The sequence below is a fragment of the Centrocercus urophasianus genome, unplaced genomic scaffold (genome assembly GCF_019232065.1).
Source record: "Centrocercus urophasianus isolate 14NV4802_14NV808 unplaced genomic scaffold, USGS_Curo_1.0 seq_22, whole genome shotgun sequence".
NCBI classification, from domain to species: Eukaryota; Metazoa; Chordata; class Aves; order Galliformes; family Phasianidae; genus Centrocercus; species Centrocercus urophasianus.
In genome coordinates this window covers 9,022,654-9,038,300 of record NW_024884778.1, presented here as the reverse complement: position 1 = coordinate 9,038,300, position 15,647 = coordinate 9,022,654, and the positions used below count along the sequence as shown (strand labels likewise).

Sequence of the window (15,647 nt, the reverse complement as noted above, 5' to 3'; positions counted from 1 at the left end):
AGTGGTAAAAACTCAAAAAGATGACCCTTCACATCAATTCTGCAGTATCCTGGGACCTGTCTGTGATTTCTAGAAATAGCACTCTTATAGTGCTTAGTTGTATGAGAGAATCCTTACAGGTAAACTGAGCTGCTGCCAGAAGAGAGGAGTGATAGCATTAATTAGTTTATTTGTTCTACAAATGCAGTACAAAAATATGTATTTTTTTAGGGTAGTTAAATGAAAGCCATTTTCTTGCATATGTAGCTTTTCTCTGTAACAGTATTCAGCAACAAGTAGACTGGATTCACCTTTATTTTTAAAGAGACAGTGTATACTCTTCTGTCTTTTGCTGTATTTAAAAAAAAAAAAGAGTATTTCTGCCTGTATAGACTTCACATTCCTCTCCTAACAGTTTTTAATTGTTTAGGTACTGGATAACATTTACAAAAGCTGAGTTTCACTGACTTTCACTTCTGCCAGTAACACTTGGCCCAGATCTACATGTTTGGATACTGAATGAAACTAAATATTCTTGAGAAAACAAAACTGAAACAAATGTGTATATTTTTGATTGACTTAAGATGACATATTTAATCTTAAGTTTGCCATGAAGACAGGGCTTCTTCTTTCTAATGCACAAGATACCTGCTGCAGACTGAAAAGCCAAAGTTGAGTTTTCATAAAAGGCACGTGTATTCTTTAGAAAGGAAGTTTTCAGGTTCATCCAAATCTTTATTGCAGGCTGCACACCACGTGAGGTATTCCCCCTTGCTGTGATGCTGAGACTAGAACTCTACTCACTACTGATTTGGATAAGGTCTGATTAAAATACCAAAGAGGATGTAGTGGTCTCTTGACTAGCTTACCACAGACTGTTAAATAGCAGCTGCATACTTCAGTTCTGGGCAGTCAGGGAAGAAAAATGGTGAGGAGAAAATTGGGAAGAGGCAGTGCTAATGGAAGTAGTGCCTCAGAATGCATTTGTTACAGTGCTGAGTGATACAGAGGAGCGTGAAAAGCCCAGCTGTGTACAGATGGTGATCTCGGAAAGTACAGCTGCACATCTGCTTCTCCTAAGTTCAAGGATTAACAAATGAACTTAATTACCCACAATAGCAAAAGAGATTCTTGGTGCTGAATTTGGTTGATTCCCCGATAGCTCAGAAATGCAAGTGAACAGAAGACTAAGTCTTTAACTGGCATAGGATGCTTTTGTTGTGACGGTTCTGTTCTTGCGTTGGGAAAGAGCAAGAAATGCTTGTACTTATTACAGTTTCTCAAAAGGAAACAACTGTGCTGCTTCTTCTTTCTTTTCTCGCTTGCTTTTTCTGGTTGTCTTCTCTTTCTGCTGCTCTGCCTGGCGATTTCGGGGCCAAGAAATTTCCACATCTCCTCCTGCAGTCCCTGAATTTGGGCCTTCTTCATCAGAGGAGAATCCTGCTCCTTTCTCTGTCTCAGGTGCTGGTGGCTCAGTCTGGAGAAAAAAAAAAAAAAAAAAAAAAAAAAAAAAAAAAAAAAAAAAAAAAAGCATGAAAAAAGAAAAAAATAATTTGTAGCTGCTCCTTTCTAAAAAGGCTCATTTTCTCTCAGTGACATTCCAGAAGTTGAATGCTCTGGTTTGGGCTTCTCGCCCAAAGCAGTGTGTTTCTATTTCTAGATGTCAAGCACTCTTTCAACAACAAGCTACATATTTTTGATCAGAGATGAATAAAAATAAACCAGCTTTAAAAAGATTGTGCTTTTCTAAGTAAGGAAAGGATTAAAAACTAAACTGTCTGATTTGATAAGAAAAAAAGTAGCCCACTGACCTTGCTAGCTATTTACTTGGCTTGGAGGAAAAGATCCAGGAAGGGAGATACGTCAAAACAGAAGAGCAATATACAAACCATGATGCTTTGGGCAAACACTGATCTCTTCTTAAGCAATAATTAATCTTTCATGGACATGACAGTGTTGGTTTTCTGGTGTAGGCTTTTTTTAATTGCTAGTCAAACATTAAGAGGAAAGAGAAAACTTCAGAATGTGCTCCTCTGGTAGACAACACACTGGAGATGCTAGAAAAAATTCCCTTGGTACAGAAAGCGAAAGCACTAGTGGAGATGCAGAATACCTTGATGGAGTAGCGCTGCTTCAGTCTCTCTCTAATGAGAAGCCCTTTTGTCAGCAACTTCCAGTTTCCCAGAGCTCTCTTCTCACGCTTCTTTTTGTTATCATTGAAAAGAAAAAATACTATTTTAAGTTCCAATGTATCAACACTCGCAGAAGACAGAAGTTTAAAGACTTTAAAATGAAATTGAAAAAAAAAAAAAAAAAAAGAACCACAACTCAACAACACACCACCAACTTAAATGCGTCACACTGAAAGATTATAGGCTGGTAGGATTCTTAGGAATACAGTGTATTGGTGACAACGTATCTGCTAAATACATGAATTACTGTTCCTTTCTGAAGTAAATTACACTGGAGCCTCCTTCAGAAGTTTAACATGTATGCCTTACTTTTGTTTCTCAGCAGCTATGGAAAGCTATTCCAAAGTACACTCTATTTCAGAGATTGCTGCACACTTGTTTGCACTGCAGTGCTACAAGAAAACCCCAAATGAAGCATTCAAGGAAATGCAACCTGCCTCTCTTCACAGAGCTCTGTCTGTTACATATACAGCCTACCTTTGATTGTTTACAGCTTAAATTGAATTAAGCAGTAATAAAGTGCCTGCAAAAATAATGCTCACCTCCTTCTCCTTCTTTTCTATTTCTGCTTGTTCATTCTCCCAGGCAGCAATCAGCACCTCTTTATATTCTTCACAGACAACATAGCCATCAGTACTAGGAAGGAAAACAGAATCCCCTGTCAGCTACTAGAAGAAAAAAGAAAGGGAACAAATGCTTGCTGACCCCACCAAACCAAAAGCTGCTGACAGAACGGGCTAGTTGTCTCCTAGGGTGTAAATGTGTAATTTATCACCCATTCCACCTCCCTCCCCCTTGAAGTGCTGACCCTATGAGTGTATAAGGTCACTTCTGCGTGCCAGGGCCATTGACTCTACTACCACAGGTAGCACAACAGAGAAGGATGTGTTGTCCATGGCACAGAGTATACAACTTCTGCACAGCATCAACATTCATCGCCTTAAATAAAGCACCTTTACATACACTGCGTGTGAGTAGCCACCATGGAAGTCAAATCCAGTGACAGCTTGAGCACAGTCAATGTCCAACTTCCGTGCCAATCTGTTCAGGTTGGGGAGCCTAAGCTGCACACAACCAACAGGTAACATAGAGGGCAGGAACAGATAGACGTTTCCATATTCATTCCGAGGAACCTGGTATTGCAAAATGAAAGAGAAATGATGACACTGCTGCCTTCTGGAGAGAGGCAAAAATCTCTGCTTCAATTCAAGGTCTCTCCCCTCTTTCTGACCTGCTGCATTCTACTCTGGTATTCTATTTGTATTCATACGGCAAGGCACAGGCTAAATTTAACTGTGTGGTTGTCTCCTAATGATGTTCTCTGACCCAGCCTCATTACTGTGGCTGTAATGCTGAGAACAAGCAAAACAAAGATGAAGTTGGAAATTACGTTGATTAGAAAGTTGGACTTAGGAATAAAAGGCATCGATGAAATTTTCACCGTTCCCTCCTGGCTTTATTTACCTCAGAACTCTTTAAGCCCGAATCCAGCTATTATTTACTGATCTCACCTTTGAAACGTGCAATTCCCCAAAAATAAAGCCCACAGCTTCATAAGACGCAGTTGCTTTAACACCAGCCCTCTGCTTTCCCGGCTACCTTTCCATCCACTGCTATGGGTGGCTGATACTCCTCTGTCTGCCAGCGACCAAACAGCGCCAGGTCCGCTTTGTCCCGGTTTGCAGGCTCTGCAAGGCGTGCCTTCCTCGCCTGGTTGGAATAGCCCTTCACCATCTGTGCAAATACAGTGATCAAACTTGTAACGGCACAGAAACAAGCTGTTAGGGATTTCAGACTTTCCCAGGATAGTAAAGGAGAAGACTCTGGAAAAGAAATGATGCCTACTTCCTGTCTTCAGTACTTATCTCTCATAAATGATATCCCAGCTACTGTGCACTAGGGAGCCAGATTCTCAGTTTAAGTGAAAGGCGTAGGATGCCTTTAGAGAAGATGAAAAGGGTGCAGTTCTACAAGATACCCTTGAGGTAATGGAATTACAACTCAGATACCACATGCAAGCAAGAAACGCACATCTGCTAACAGAAAGAATGAAAAAAGAAACCAACAACAAACAAAGCTAAGCTTGAACTTCAGAGAGCAGATGTTGCACAGGAGGAAGCCAAACCCTCTTACTTTGTAAGGCACTTCTCCAATCCTCACCACTCGAGCCTGCTTAAGCCAAGTGTCCTTGGAGTGGAGCGTGTGTACACAGTCTCTAAGAAGACCAAAAGAAAGCAAAGACAAGCATCAGAGACTTCCAAACCGTTATTCACATGCTAGGAATGGTTAAAAAAAAAATAAGTGGACCTAAATGGTATGCAAATTCTGTCTGAGTAGCTAAATGTCTCATGCTGTCTGTGCGTGTGGCCTGTGTCTACTGCAATACCACTGTGGTCAACACACAAACTAGCTCTAATTAGTTATAAAGATCACAGACACACACAGCTGTGCACCGCTCACCTCGAATAAACAGCCTCTCCCCTGCAGTACCCTAGGATAGCAGCTGACTCAGGATAGATGGCCTGATATTTCAAGAGATGCCTCTTCAGTGCATACAGAGGGTGGTTTTTGTACTCTCCAATTGCTGTTGGTAGAGGCTGATCTTGAAGCTTAACCTGAAACTTTAGGAATTAAGCAAAAAGAGAGTTATTTCATAACTACCTTGCACTAGCCTTTTCAGAAATCAAGAATGATCATAGTGTGGATTAATGAAAAAAATATTAGAAAAATAATCAGATGAACTAAGGGACCAAAGAACTCTTGTTGCAAATAGACAGTTAGCTGTGCACCCACTCTATATATCTTAAAGAATCTGCCCAAGAGTAACACCAGGCTGCACAGAACCACGTCATTAAGTTTCCAACATGGGCTGCCCAGTGCTTTTGCTGTCCAGATTTCTCTAAACAGCCTCCATTTGATTATTACTTTAATCTTATCATTGCATGCTCCCTTTAAAACTTGCTCATTCTGAATATTTCATGTTCAAATACAGCCCTCCTTCCTCATGGAACCATTCCTAATGATTTTTGCATGAATGGAAATCCAGGGACTGGACCTATGCTAGTAAATGTCCCATATAACTTATCGTTTACCTCTGTTTCCTCCTTCTTGTCTCTGTCTGCAAAGGGACTTTTATATGGCTGCAGTGTGTCTTCCCACCACTCAGGGTCCACACGTTTCTTCCTTGTTGTGGTCATCCACACTGGGTCGTATCTTTGTGTCACATCCTTGACACTCCCATCATTGTCAAATCCCACAATATAGGAGAGTGGCTTTGTGGCATATGTGAAGCACTGCTGGGGCTGGCCAACAATGCCATGCACACAGTCTACACACACCCACCTGTCCTCACGTTCAAGGAAAACCTCTAGCCACTGGTCTGTGCCAACCACTTTCTGTACCATCTGCTGCCCATCATCCTCATCACTGGAAATTATTTTGTTTCTCTTTCTCTGTGCCTGAGGCAAGGTTGGAGCTGTGCTTTTTGCTGGTCTTGGCTCAGCTCCCAAAGAATTTCTGGATAGCCTTGATTCCGAAGTCTCACTTTTGGGGCTTTTTATAGTCATTGCCTTTGATTTCTGGGCACCTCGTGAGCTTCTCCACTTTTTAGAGACAGTTTCAAAGTCCTCATCGGAGATATCACTTTCCTCTCCTGAAATCTCAAAGTCAGAAACACTGCCCTCATCACTTCCACTCTCTTCTTTGTAACACACTTTGGAGGCCACACGTCTCCGCCGACTGTTCTTGGGTCTGACCGGCACATCTTTTTCCCCTAAACCACTGTCCTCATTTCCAGTTTCCTTCTGTTCCTTATTGCCTGTTGTCAATTTTGACTTGTGTGTCCTTTTGGTCTGAGAACTTTTTGTTTCCTTTGACTCCTCATTGTCTTCTTCACTCCCTGATGATTTCTCATCCCGTTTGGCTTTTTTGCAAGGGCATTTTTTTGCCACAACTTTGGGTGTTGTGCCTGAGCTCTCCTGCCCCTCAGAGGTACTGCTGAGCGACTGCTTCTTGGATGTGCTTTTTTCCTGCAAAGAAAGAGGCTAGGTCACTTTTACCATGCCTAAGAATACAAAAAAAAAAGAGAAAAAGACTGAGGTCAGCATAAAGTAAATAGACCAAAGACTGGCCAGAAACACGGTCAATTTATCTTAGGGACTTGAAAACTTCAGGCAAATGACTGAAGGAAGATGTCCCCCAGCAGTATCTGCTGTGAAAAATTTAAAGAAATTTAAAACCACTAAAGCATGAGAAGCCTTTGCTTAAACATACACAACAGGAGGTGGGTTGTTTTTGTTTTAAAAAACAGGAAACCTAAGGATTTGCATCTGCTGCAATATAGACAAAAAACAATGTCATAACAGTGCTTCATACAGTGATTCACCTCAAGTTACAACCAGGAAGCTTTGTTGCACCTTCTGGGGAGCAACCAATTAGGGAATTTTACACACCAAACAAAAACTACCTTTGCCTTCGTCTCCTTGAGAGGAATGGGCTGTAAGGACAGCACCAGGCGACACAGCAGCTGCAACGCCCTGAGAATAATTAAAAATATCTGCAAAAGATAAAATAAACCATGTTCAAACTTTTTTTTTTTTTTTTAAGGTATATGAAAAAACAACTTGAAACTCTTTCACATCCTGGGTTCTGTCAGAAACCATTTTCATTCTTGTCTTTTACCCGTGCTGTAGATACCAACACAGATGTGTAGCCCAGCTACTATAGCATCAAAGCACTGTACTGTCTTCTCTGGCTCTTATTTATGTCCAAACAGTGACAGAGTTCCTGCTGCTAACTCATAGAAGAAGAGCCAAAGCCTAAAGAGGCCAAGTGACTCACCCTGGATGGAGCAGGCAGTACGTCACCCAAATCTATCTCTCCTCCACCTGCCTCCCATTCTTGAAGCAAATTGAGTAAGATGTCTCTAAATCCACCCTCCCAAAGGTAGCCAAGGCCAACTATATACCATCAACTGAACCCAGAAGAAACCGCAGCAATTCAGAGAATGTCATTACAGTCCCAGCTGAGTGGCTAATAGCTTAGAACTGCCAACTGCTTTCCTGCATGGGAGTCAAAAGAAGCTGCCATTAGTGAGTGTCTAAGCAAGGTTTGCTTTGCCTTTACCTCCTACCACAGAAAGTGACATTTTGTATTTACACAGCATGCTTGCAAAGACATCACAAGAACCACTTCCTGCTCTGCAGCACAGAAGCTGCAACATCCCACTACATTAGCAACAGGGCACAGCTGCAAGCCACACACCTGCAAAGCAGCAGCTCTTTCAAATGTCCTGTCAATTTCATCTCCTGTTTCTCCTTCCCTTGATTGTTCTACCAAAATAATCCAAGAATTTTCTTACTCAAATTAGTACTACAAGAGAAACCTATAAACTGGTTTTCCTTGACTTATACTACTAAAAGCAATACGAAGAAGCCATAGCATGCTTATAAACAAGTAGTTCTATGCACTATGCAAAGCCATCCATGGAAGATAAACCATGCAGTGGTACCAATAAGAAGTAGAGGCTTCAGTTTTAGTACAGTTCAAACTGAAGAATTTAATCGCAGAAGGATTCCAGATAAAAATACAAAACAAATTAAAAAACAGGAATCACCTCACTCACCAACCTGTTTCTTCACACTGATTCCTCAAACACCACTTTGTTCACAATGATCTAGCATCCAAATTCAGCAACCAACCCTGCACTTCCCAGTCACTTACATGAACCAACTCTTCATCATCTCGTGCAGCATAGATGGCAAAGCGCCTCTCCAAGGTCGACTGAAGGGGCTCTCCTTTTTCACTGGAAAGTTCATCATTGACAGTGAAGGTTCCAACAAACCTGAAATGTGAGATACCCATTTAGTGTCTACTGTTGCGAACGTACTCCTAAACTTCACAGTTCATCCCTTCCTTCTTTACTAAAAACAGTCTTGTGTTTAAAATAAAAAAAAACAGTGAAGAATCGTAATTACATGTACCCGTGTCCCTGAACCCTGGCTCTATATTCTATGTGATAGTAGGACTAGCAGAGAGTATATTACCATTTCACCAAGTTGGAAATGTAGAGAAGGTCCACTTGGCCTGCAGGAACTTTTGTGAAGTGTATGGGGATGATGGATAGACCAATGGCATGAAGATCTGGCTGGCTGCAGATCCTGTTCCTATAGAAACCATTTGCTAATAAACACAAGAGGTGAACCTGAGAGAAAAAAGTTTCTATAGTGAGTTCACAAGAGATGTTCTTTGCTGGAACTATGGTCCACGGTGATGACCAGGATGCCTCTAATGCTCCTTTTGACAGAGACAGGCAACAATAAAACCTCCCGAGGACAAAAAGGGTGGGCACAGGACTGACCAGAGTCCCAAGGCAGTAAAGCCTTGTAGTATACCTGTCGGTGTCTCCTGTTCTACATCTGACAGACAGTTTAACCCAAGTAGAACAAGCAGAAGCACACAGCAGAGAAATATACACCCTACTTGAATCTGCTTTCATTTAGAAGTCTACTAATTCAGTGACTGACGTTTCTAAGTTACAGCTGAGAAGAAGGCCAATGAGCACCTGTCAGGAATACAGCCTTTTTATTTTTTCACTTCCAGCCATGGCACCAAATTATTTTATTCAAAAACTACTTTCTTTTTCATTAAATACCAGTTCAGAAATCTCAAGCACAATTTTTTCTTTGTGACCAATACCTTATGTGTGTCCTCACGAACTTCCTTAGTGAAACGTTTAATCATTCTCCGAACATAAGTCTCAAACTCAGCTTTCCTTTTCTCTCTGCATAAGATTAGAAAATAAAAGGATATTATGGTTTCTTGTGTATCTGCCTTCCTAGATTCCTGAGCTGCTCTCTACTGCCTTCCGTTTTCACCTTCTCTCTCTTCTCTTAAGTTGTTCTGGGGTTTCAATCTCTATCTCAACAGGGTTGCTTGGCAGCACCGCTGCTGGAAGAACAGCACCTTCTTCTAACTTATCTATGACAGGCTCCTGGAGTTCTGGGAAAAAAACAGAGTATTACTAGATAATACATGAACAGTGAATAATATGGCAACAAATAGTCAAATTCAAAGCACTACCTTTAAGGCAGCAGTTGTATGTTTCTTTCCTGCTTTGGCACTATTCCAAAGTATTGTGAGATAAGAGCTTTTAATACAGGTACGCACGTGAAGCATACTCTTAAGTGTACGAAGTATACAAAATGAGGAATGGCTCAAAAAGCAAATTAGAAAAGAACCTATTGCATACAAGGATATTTACAACTTAAATAGACATGCAGTTGTTACCCTCCACGTCCTCCCATTCATCTTCACTTTCATCATCATCATCAGTATTGTCTTCATCCATCTCTTTTTTAATTGGAGATTCTCTCTTCAATTTTATCTCCTTCTGAGGGGCCTTCAGTGAGTCACTATTAAAATTACAAAGTTAGTTTTAGCAGCAGGAAGTGCAAGGGTTTGTTCATTTGAAAATGGAAGAGAAAGAAAACAAAAATGAGGAAATAAATGAAGCATCATCTCTGCATCAGTAACAACAGATGCGAAGGTTTTGAGTATTTGACAACTGAACCGTGTGTGTCTGTAAAGTGAGCCATCTTTGCCATGAGTAACTGCAGAATAACTGTTCAGCAACAGTGTTTCAGTGCAAACACAGGTCCTGGTTCTGACAGGTTGTTTGAATGAAGATGACTGAACGTAAAAAAAATGACCCATCTTTCCTAAGAGCTTGTATGAATGAGTTCATTCAATCATTTGCCTTGACTGAGACTTCACAGCATAACACTCAATGATTTGGTTGGCCAGTGAAATGATACTTATCGCTTTTTTTCTTCTCATTTATACATTCCCCATAGAAATAGAAATACTACCTTACAATTATGACACCGATTTGAAAAGGCTCAGATATTTGCTTCCTATACAGACTGCCTTCCTGAGGCTGATCCTGCCATCAGTGGGGCAGTACTTCTGTACAGACGTGTGTCCCAGACAAACTAAACCAGCCTGCCAGCTTAACATAACCCCTTCACATGATCATCTGCAGCAAAGGGCCCCACACAACATCCAACCCACAATGAGCTACAGAGAGCATGCAATCATGATGAACAACAGGTAAGCTCACCTGCACGTTTGCTCTTTGTGACAAGTCCTTTTACTTTCAGGGCTTTTCTCATTTTCTTTTGCTCGCCGTTTTTGTTTTGAAGGCTTATCTGCTGACTTGGCAACTCCAGCATCACCATCGTCCTTCTTCCCAGCTGCAACTCCGGCTCTGCTCTTCTTTACGCTGGGTTTTTCCTCTACAAAATCACCTGCATCGGAAAGAAAGACGTTTTCTTCGAGGACACGATCTCAGCCCTACGGATACCCGCAGCGACACCTCCGCAGGCTGCAGCCTCCAGCCTCGGCCAGGCGGAACGGCGCCGTTCGTCACTGGGGGCTGTCGAGCTCCGGGCTGGCTGGCTGGCTGGCTGGCCGTCTGGCTGTCTGGCTGACACCCCCACCCCAGGCACAGAAGCCGGGCGTCCCGCACTCACCCTCCTCGCGTTCCTCCTTGCGTTCCCGCCGCGCTCCCGCCCCCCCCGGCCGCCTTTTGCCGGCAGGCTCCCGGACGACAGACGATTTGCGCTTCCTCGCCATAGCGGCGAGCAGCCCCGCCCCCCTCGGAGGGGAAGAGGCAGGGCCATAAAGTCTCGCGAGAGAGGGCGGGAAGCGGTTTGAAAGATGGCGGACGAGGTGGATCAGGTGAGCGGATCCGCGCTTCTCTCCGGGCGTGGTGAGGCGGCGGGGGCCTGAGGAGAGGGCGGGCGCCGCGTCTGCGTGCCTTCGCTCTGCCGTGCAGGTTGTCTGCTTCTGTGTGGATGCTGGGATTTGAGGGAGCGTTTCAGAACCCCTGCTCGCAGAATGGGCAGTGAAGGAGTTTGCGGGCCGCTCCTGTGTGAATAACTCCGATTGTTTCGGTTTTGTTTGCAGCAACAAACAACAAACACCGTCGAGGAGCCCCTCGATCTCATCAGGCTCAGTCTGGATGAGCGCATCTACGTGAAGATGAGGAATGACAGAGAGCTCAGAGGCAGGCTGCACGTGAGTACTGATGCCCTGTTATTACAGCCACCTGCTGTGCAGTGCAGTGTGCTCAGCAGCGATGCTTGGTTTGTGCAGTGCTCTGCCAGAGGTTCTGAAGTTGCATTTGTTTTTCCTTGTCATCTTCTAAATTCCAAGTGATTTGTTTGTCTGGTTTTGGCTTCTGTTTCCATGCCTGCGAAATAAGCAATAATGATGCAGGCATCCTCTTGTAAGGGGCTCTTGGCTCTATTAAAAGGGAAATGTGTTTATCACACAGCTATCTTGTAGGGCAGACCCAGTGACTCCGTGCTCTGTACTTAACTGGGTTCTCTCCAAACTTCATTTGTTTTGTGTCTCCTTTTGAGAGTGATGTGTCTCCTAGTGGGACAAACTTTTGTGTCATCCTTCTGGACTATGGTACTGGGCTGAGGAAGAGAACCAGTTTCCCATGTGTTAACTGGGCCTCAAATTCATTTGGGAACACAAAGGTGAGGACAGATCTGTGATGCACTGGCATAATTCCTAACTTCCTTTTGTAGGGTGTTTGGAACATGTGCTTAATTAAAATTTTTGTACTGTTGTTTGAGTTACAGCTTTCATAGCTGTAAACAATCAATCCCAGAAATCTGGGCTGATAGCTAAGAGCATGTAGTTGGATTAATGGATAATAACAAGAATAAGCTTGTCCATCTCTGAGAGTTTGTGCGTGTGCTCCAGAAGGAGAGTTTCAGTGAATATAAAAGCCTTACTTATGCTGTGGAGTACTGTACTGTCTGTTGGCCTTTGTAGTTGAACTTACAGCTAACTGATGTATCACGCTCACACATGATACATTTTGGCCCAAATCAGATTAAAATAATTTTGTTTGAGTGTCTTGCTAAAATTATGGTTTTAATGAGTTTGTGCTTGAATTTTGGAAGAAGTAATAAACTTTGTTCTTACAGGCATATGATCAGCACTTAAATATGATTCTGGGTGATGTGGAAGAAACTGTAACAACAATAGAGATTGATGAAGAAACGTATGAAGAGATTTATAAAGTAAGGACTTCGGTGTCTTTATCTCCATAGAAAACCTCTCTTAAGCTAGATTGTCATGTAGTCAAAATAATGTATTGATAACTGCACCTTTTGGGCTAAGATCTAGCAGATGTTTCAGGCAAATTGTTATGAAAGCACAAAGGACATCCAGGTTCTTGTTGATTTTGATATCTTCAGCAGAACAGGAAGCTGCATGTTTGACCTTACTTGTGTTGGAAGATGCTTCTGGTGTCTTGTTAGGATTGAATTTTGTCACGTGCTTAGCAGATGTGTTCTGTATACTGCTCCTTTGTAAATGTAATCTTTTCTTTGCTTCTTCTCATAGTCTACCAAAAGGAATATTCCGATGCTCTTTGTCAGAGGTGACGGCGTTGTGCTTGTAGCTCCCCCACTGAGGGTTGGCTGAAGCAACCAAGGATTGAACCTTCTTGGAAGGTTTCAGGCTCTTGGACAATTTGTTTTGATCATGTCTCAAAATTGTGTACACATTTTTATAGAATGTTTTTGCCAGTTCTTTGTGGAAGAGGAATGAGTTTTTCTTGCAGAAAGTACTTGTCAGCTGAAGCAGTGTAAGAACAACCTCATTTGCCCTGAATTACTGTAACTGCTGTAAATGAGCTGTGTGTGACATAAGTAAAAGAACCCTGTGTTTTTCAATATTGGGAATAGCAGTGTCGTTTTTTTGTTTTAAATAAATTTGGTTTATCTTTCAGATTTGATGTGTTATGTTTTTGTTGAAAAGGCATATAGCGCTAATGCTATATTAAGGTGTGGTAGGTGGCTTCACTTCCTAAGAAGGCAGTGACTGGTGTGTTGCTTTGATTTTTATCCTTACTAAAGTTTTGCAGATTGATGTTTTGGAGGAGGGCAACACTGTCAGTCTATGGTGCACCGATTTATAGCTTTTCTGGTGGTAAAATTCTGTAAACTTATCCTTGTAGGAGGGAAACTGTGTGTGTGTGTGTCCTAATTCAAATACATAAAGAGAATAGAATTCTTAGAGTGCTCTCAGATACTTCTATTGCAGCTTTGTTAGCAGAGCGATGCTCAGCAACACCATGAGTAGGAAACAAATTGAGTTGCCCATTGTATGCATTCGTTTGCCACCATCTGTAGCTGGTTTCAGTTCTTGAATGCATTAAATTCTGTAGAATGCCAAAGATGCTTCCTGGTTATCAGGGGTGCACAAAACCCTGCACACTGTTGTTTGTTTTTTTTTAATATGTAGTTTCTCAGGCCTTCTCTACTCGCAGTTAATTCATGTGGGGGGGAAAAATGACTTGAATGTTTTACCTGTGTGGAATGACTATGGAATGTTTTACAAGTACGTTTGCAAGGCATACTACAGACATAGGTCCACTCAAGGGCATTTCTTGACGTACCTTGACACGTGGCTTTATGAACTTGCCTGGGTTCATAGACATGTTCTGTACAATCATCAAAAGCAGCTTCCTTTGACACTGTCCTACAGTTAAAATTTTTCCTATCCTATGATGCCTAACCTGGGGCAAGGGTGAGAAATGCAAGGTGGTACTTTTTAAAGCAATAACTTATTTTGGCAATAAAATAGATACCCTTCAAACTTGAATGTATACATCATACTCTGAAATGAGTAGGGACTTCAAGAAAACCCACAAAAAAACCTCTGGCCTCTAGGTGTCCTTTGTTCCCAAAGTGCCCTCTAGCATTGGGATAGGAGTGATACCTGAAGCTGAAACTGAAGCTATTGCTGATAATTAGTGTTAATAGTGATTACAGTCTTTTGAATCTTTTATCACATGCGTATTCTTTGCACTGCATTCTAGAACTGCAAGAATTTGTAACCTTAAAGCTGTTCGTGAGGCATTTTCACATATAGGTGTCTTGTGTGCAAAAGAAATTATCTGTACGACTGCTATTATTTGAATGAAGAGTGGGTTTTGCAGTCTTGTGAGTAGGCATCCCTCATCATACTACCCTGGATTTAAGTTGGTCGAGGCTAAATACAGCTGTTGTGTGTGATCCATGTGTGCCATCTCTGCAGGGATTGGTGGAGCTGGGAAACCACCTGTGGAATTCCTCCACGGACTCAATGTTTTGACTTAGCCCACACAGGACGCTAGGTGGTGGTGTGTCCTCAAATTTAAGCTGGGTTGGCTTTGCTTGGTTTTGATGTATGTAGCCTGTGTCAACAGGCCCTCTGGTTGTGCAATTAGTCATTTGCTTTTAATTAGGATGGCACTTGCTGACAGTTTTAAATTAACTCTGCTGCTCACTCATAAGTCAAAATAAAAGTTTGTTTGGATGTTTATGCAGTCACAGAACAAGCCTGCAGAAGGGTTAAGTAAAGCAGTATGTGTGCCTTGCATTGTGAAATTGTAAAATGCTTGAACTCCAGGATAGTAGCATTAGCTGAAGGTGTACACCATTTAGAATAAGCTCTGGTTTAACCACTTTGCTGCTGAGTGCTGCCTGAGATGAGCAGCACACTGTTGTGTGTGATACACACAGCTGCTTCTACAGCCACTGATTCAAGTGCCAGTTGTATGGCTGCCCAGGATCTTCATGGGGAAACTTCATGCTATTAAAATTCTGCAGAGAAAGTCTCTGAATGTACGTACATTAAACTCTTGAGGTAAAGGATCACGTTTTATTTCTTGTCTATTACTCTGCTTTCTTCTTGAACCCAGATAAATTTATTTTGTTCCAGTCTACATAAAGTCTAGCAAGACAGAGTTTTGTTCTACTTCCTGCAGGCTTTTTCATGCTGTGCATATCTGCTTTTTATGTTTTCTATTCTGTTCCTGTTTTCCCCTCACAGGACAAGTCCAGGATTTGGTTTATGGGTTACAGCATGCCCTGGGGCTGTGAAAGTATTGATCGTATTGGGATCCATGCAACAACGCTGTCTTCTCTTGCTGTTTATGATGCTTGCTGAGTAGGCAAAAATATATAGATTAGAAATCTATAATTTGAAATATTTGAGAGAATGGAGTTTATAATCTCACAGAGTTGTTATTAGAACTGGAGCACTGGGAGGGGAGCATGGTTCAGTGCAATATGACAAATGCTCTGCATTGTTTTTTGGGCTGATGATGACAAGTACAGAAAATCCCATCAGGCTAATTTAAGGCTTAAGGCATTCATGCCAAGATCATTGATGGGCTGAATACATCATTACTGAGGGTGTAGGACTCCCATGTTTCTAAACAGGAAGCTGCTTTCATATACTAAACAAAAAGAATGGAAAAGAAAAATAGAAAGTTCTACAGAAAATTGAAGCATAGTGTCTAAGCCAGACTTATTGGGGGGAAAAGAATGGGTGGAAGGAAGAGAATGGATGATGTGGGTTGGAGCGGAAAACAAGAACCACTGACGGAAAAAGATGTAGTCAGAA

The 15,647-nt window shown here is 42.0% G+C and overlaps 2 protein-coding genes across 2 annotated transcripts; one reads left to right on the top strand and one right to left on the bottom strand.

Annotated features, from left to right (window-relative positions):
* Nucleotides 1–152: 152 nt before the first annotated feature.
* Nucleotides 153–10,820, bottom strand: XPC (XPC complex subunit, DNA damage recognition and repair factor). Its single transcript, XM_042823643.1, has 16 exons — nt 10,703–10,820; nt 10,291–10,477; nt 9,459–9,583; nt 9,047–9,170; nt 8,868–8,952; nt 8,216–8,373; nt 7,893–8,013; nt 6,637–6,726; nt 5,264–6,199; nt 4,632–4,792; nt 4,305–4,386; nt 3,771–3,905; nt 3,135–3,304; nt 2,714–2,807; nt 2,093–2,182; nt 153–1,456 (listed from the first exon to the last, which is right to left on the bottom strand). The coding sequence occupies exons 1-16, from the start codon at nt 10,803–10,805 to the stop codon at nt 1,250–1,252; spliced, it is 2,868 nt and encodes a 955-aa protein (XP_042679577.1). The 5' UTR covers nt 10,806–10,820; the 3' UTR covers nt 153–1,249.
* Nucleotides 10,821–10,861: 41 nt separating this feature from the next.
* LSM3 (LSM3 homolog, U6 small nuclear RNA and mRNA degradation associated) lies at nt 10,862–12,985 on the top strand. The gene is made up of 4 exons (XM_042823654.1): nt 10,862–10,910; nt 11,139–11,249; nt 12,176–12,271; nt 12,597–12,985. Exons 1-4 carry the CDS (start codon nt 10,890–10,892, stop codon nt 12,675–12,677), a joined length of 309 nt encoding a protein of 102 aa, XP_042679588.1. The 5' UTR covers nt 10,862–10,889; the 3' UTR covers nt 12,678–12,985.
* Nucleotides 12,986–15,647: the final 2,662 nt, after the last annotated feature.

What these genes read in the sequence shown, in the direction of transcription:
- XPC (XM_042823643.1), bottom strand. Translation starts at nt 10,805, where the DNA reads ATGGCGAGGAAGCGCAAATCGTCTGTCGTCCGGGAGCCTGCCGGCAAA. An exon ending in CACAAAGAGCAAACGTGCAG is followed by an intron (nt 9,584 to 10,290) that starts GTGAGCTTACCT and finishes TAATTTTAATAG; the next exon opens with TGACTCACTGAAGGCCCCTC. An exon ending in AGCAGCGCTACTCCATCAAG is followed by an intron (nt 1,457 to 2,092) that starts GTATTCTGCATC and finishes TTTTTTCTCCAG; the next exon opens with ACTGAGCCACCAGCACCTGA.
- LSM3 (XM_042823654.1), top strand. Translation starts at nt 10,890, where the DNA reads ATGGCGGACGAGGTGGATCAG. An exon ending in AGCTCAGAGGCAGGCTGCAC is followed by an intron (nt 11,250 to 12,175) that starts GTGAGTACTGAT and finishes TTGTTCTTACAG; the next exon opens with GCATATGATCAGCACTTAAA. An exon ending in CGTATGAAGAGATTTATAAA is followed by an intron (nt 12,272 to 12,596) that starts GTAAGGACTTCG and finishes TTCTTCTCATAG; the next exon opens with TCTACCAAAAGGAATATTCC.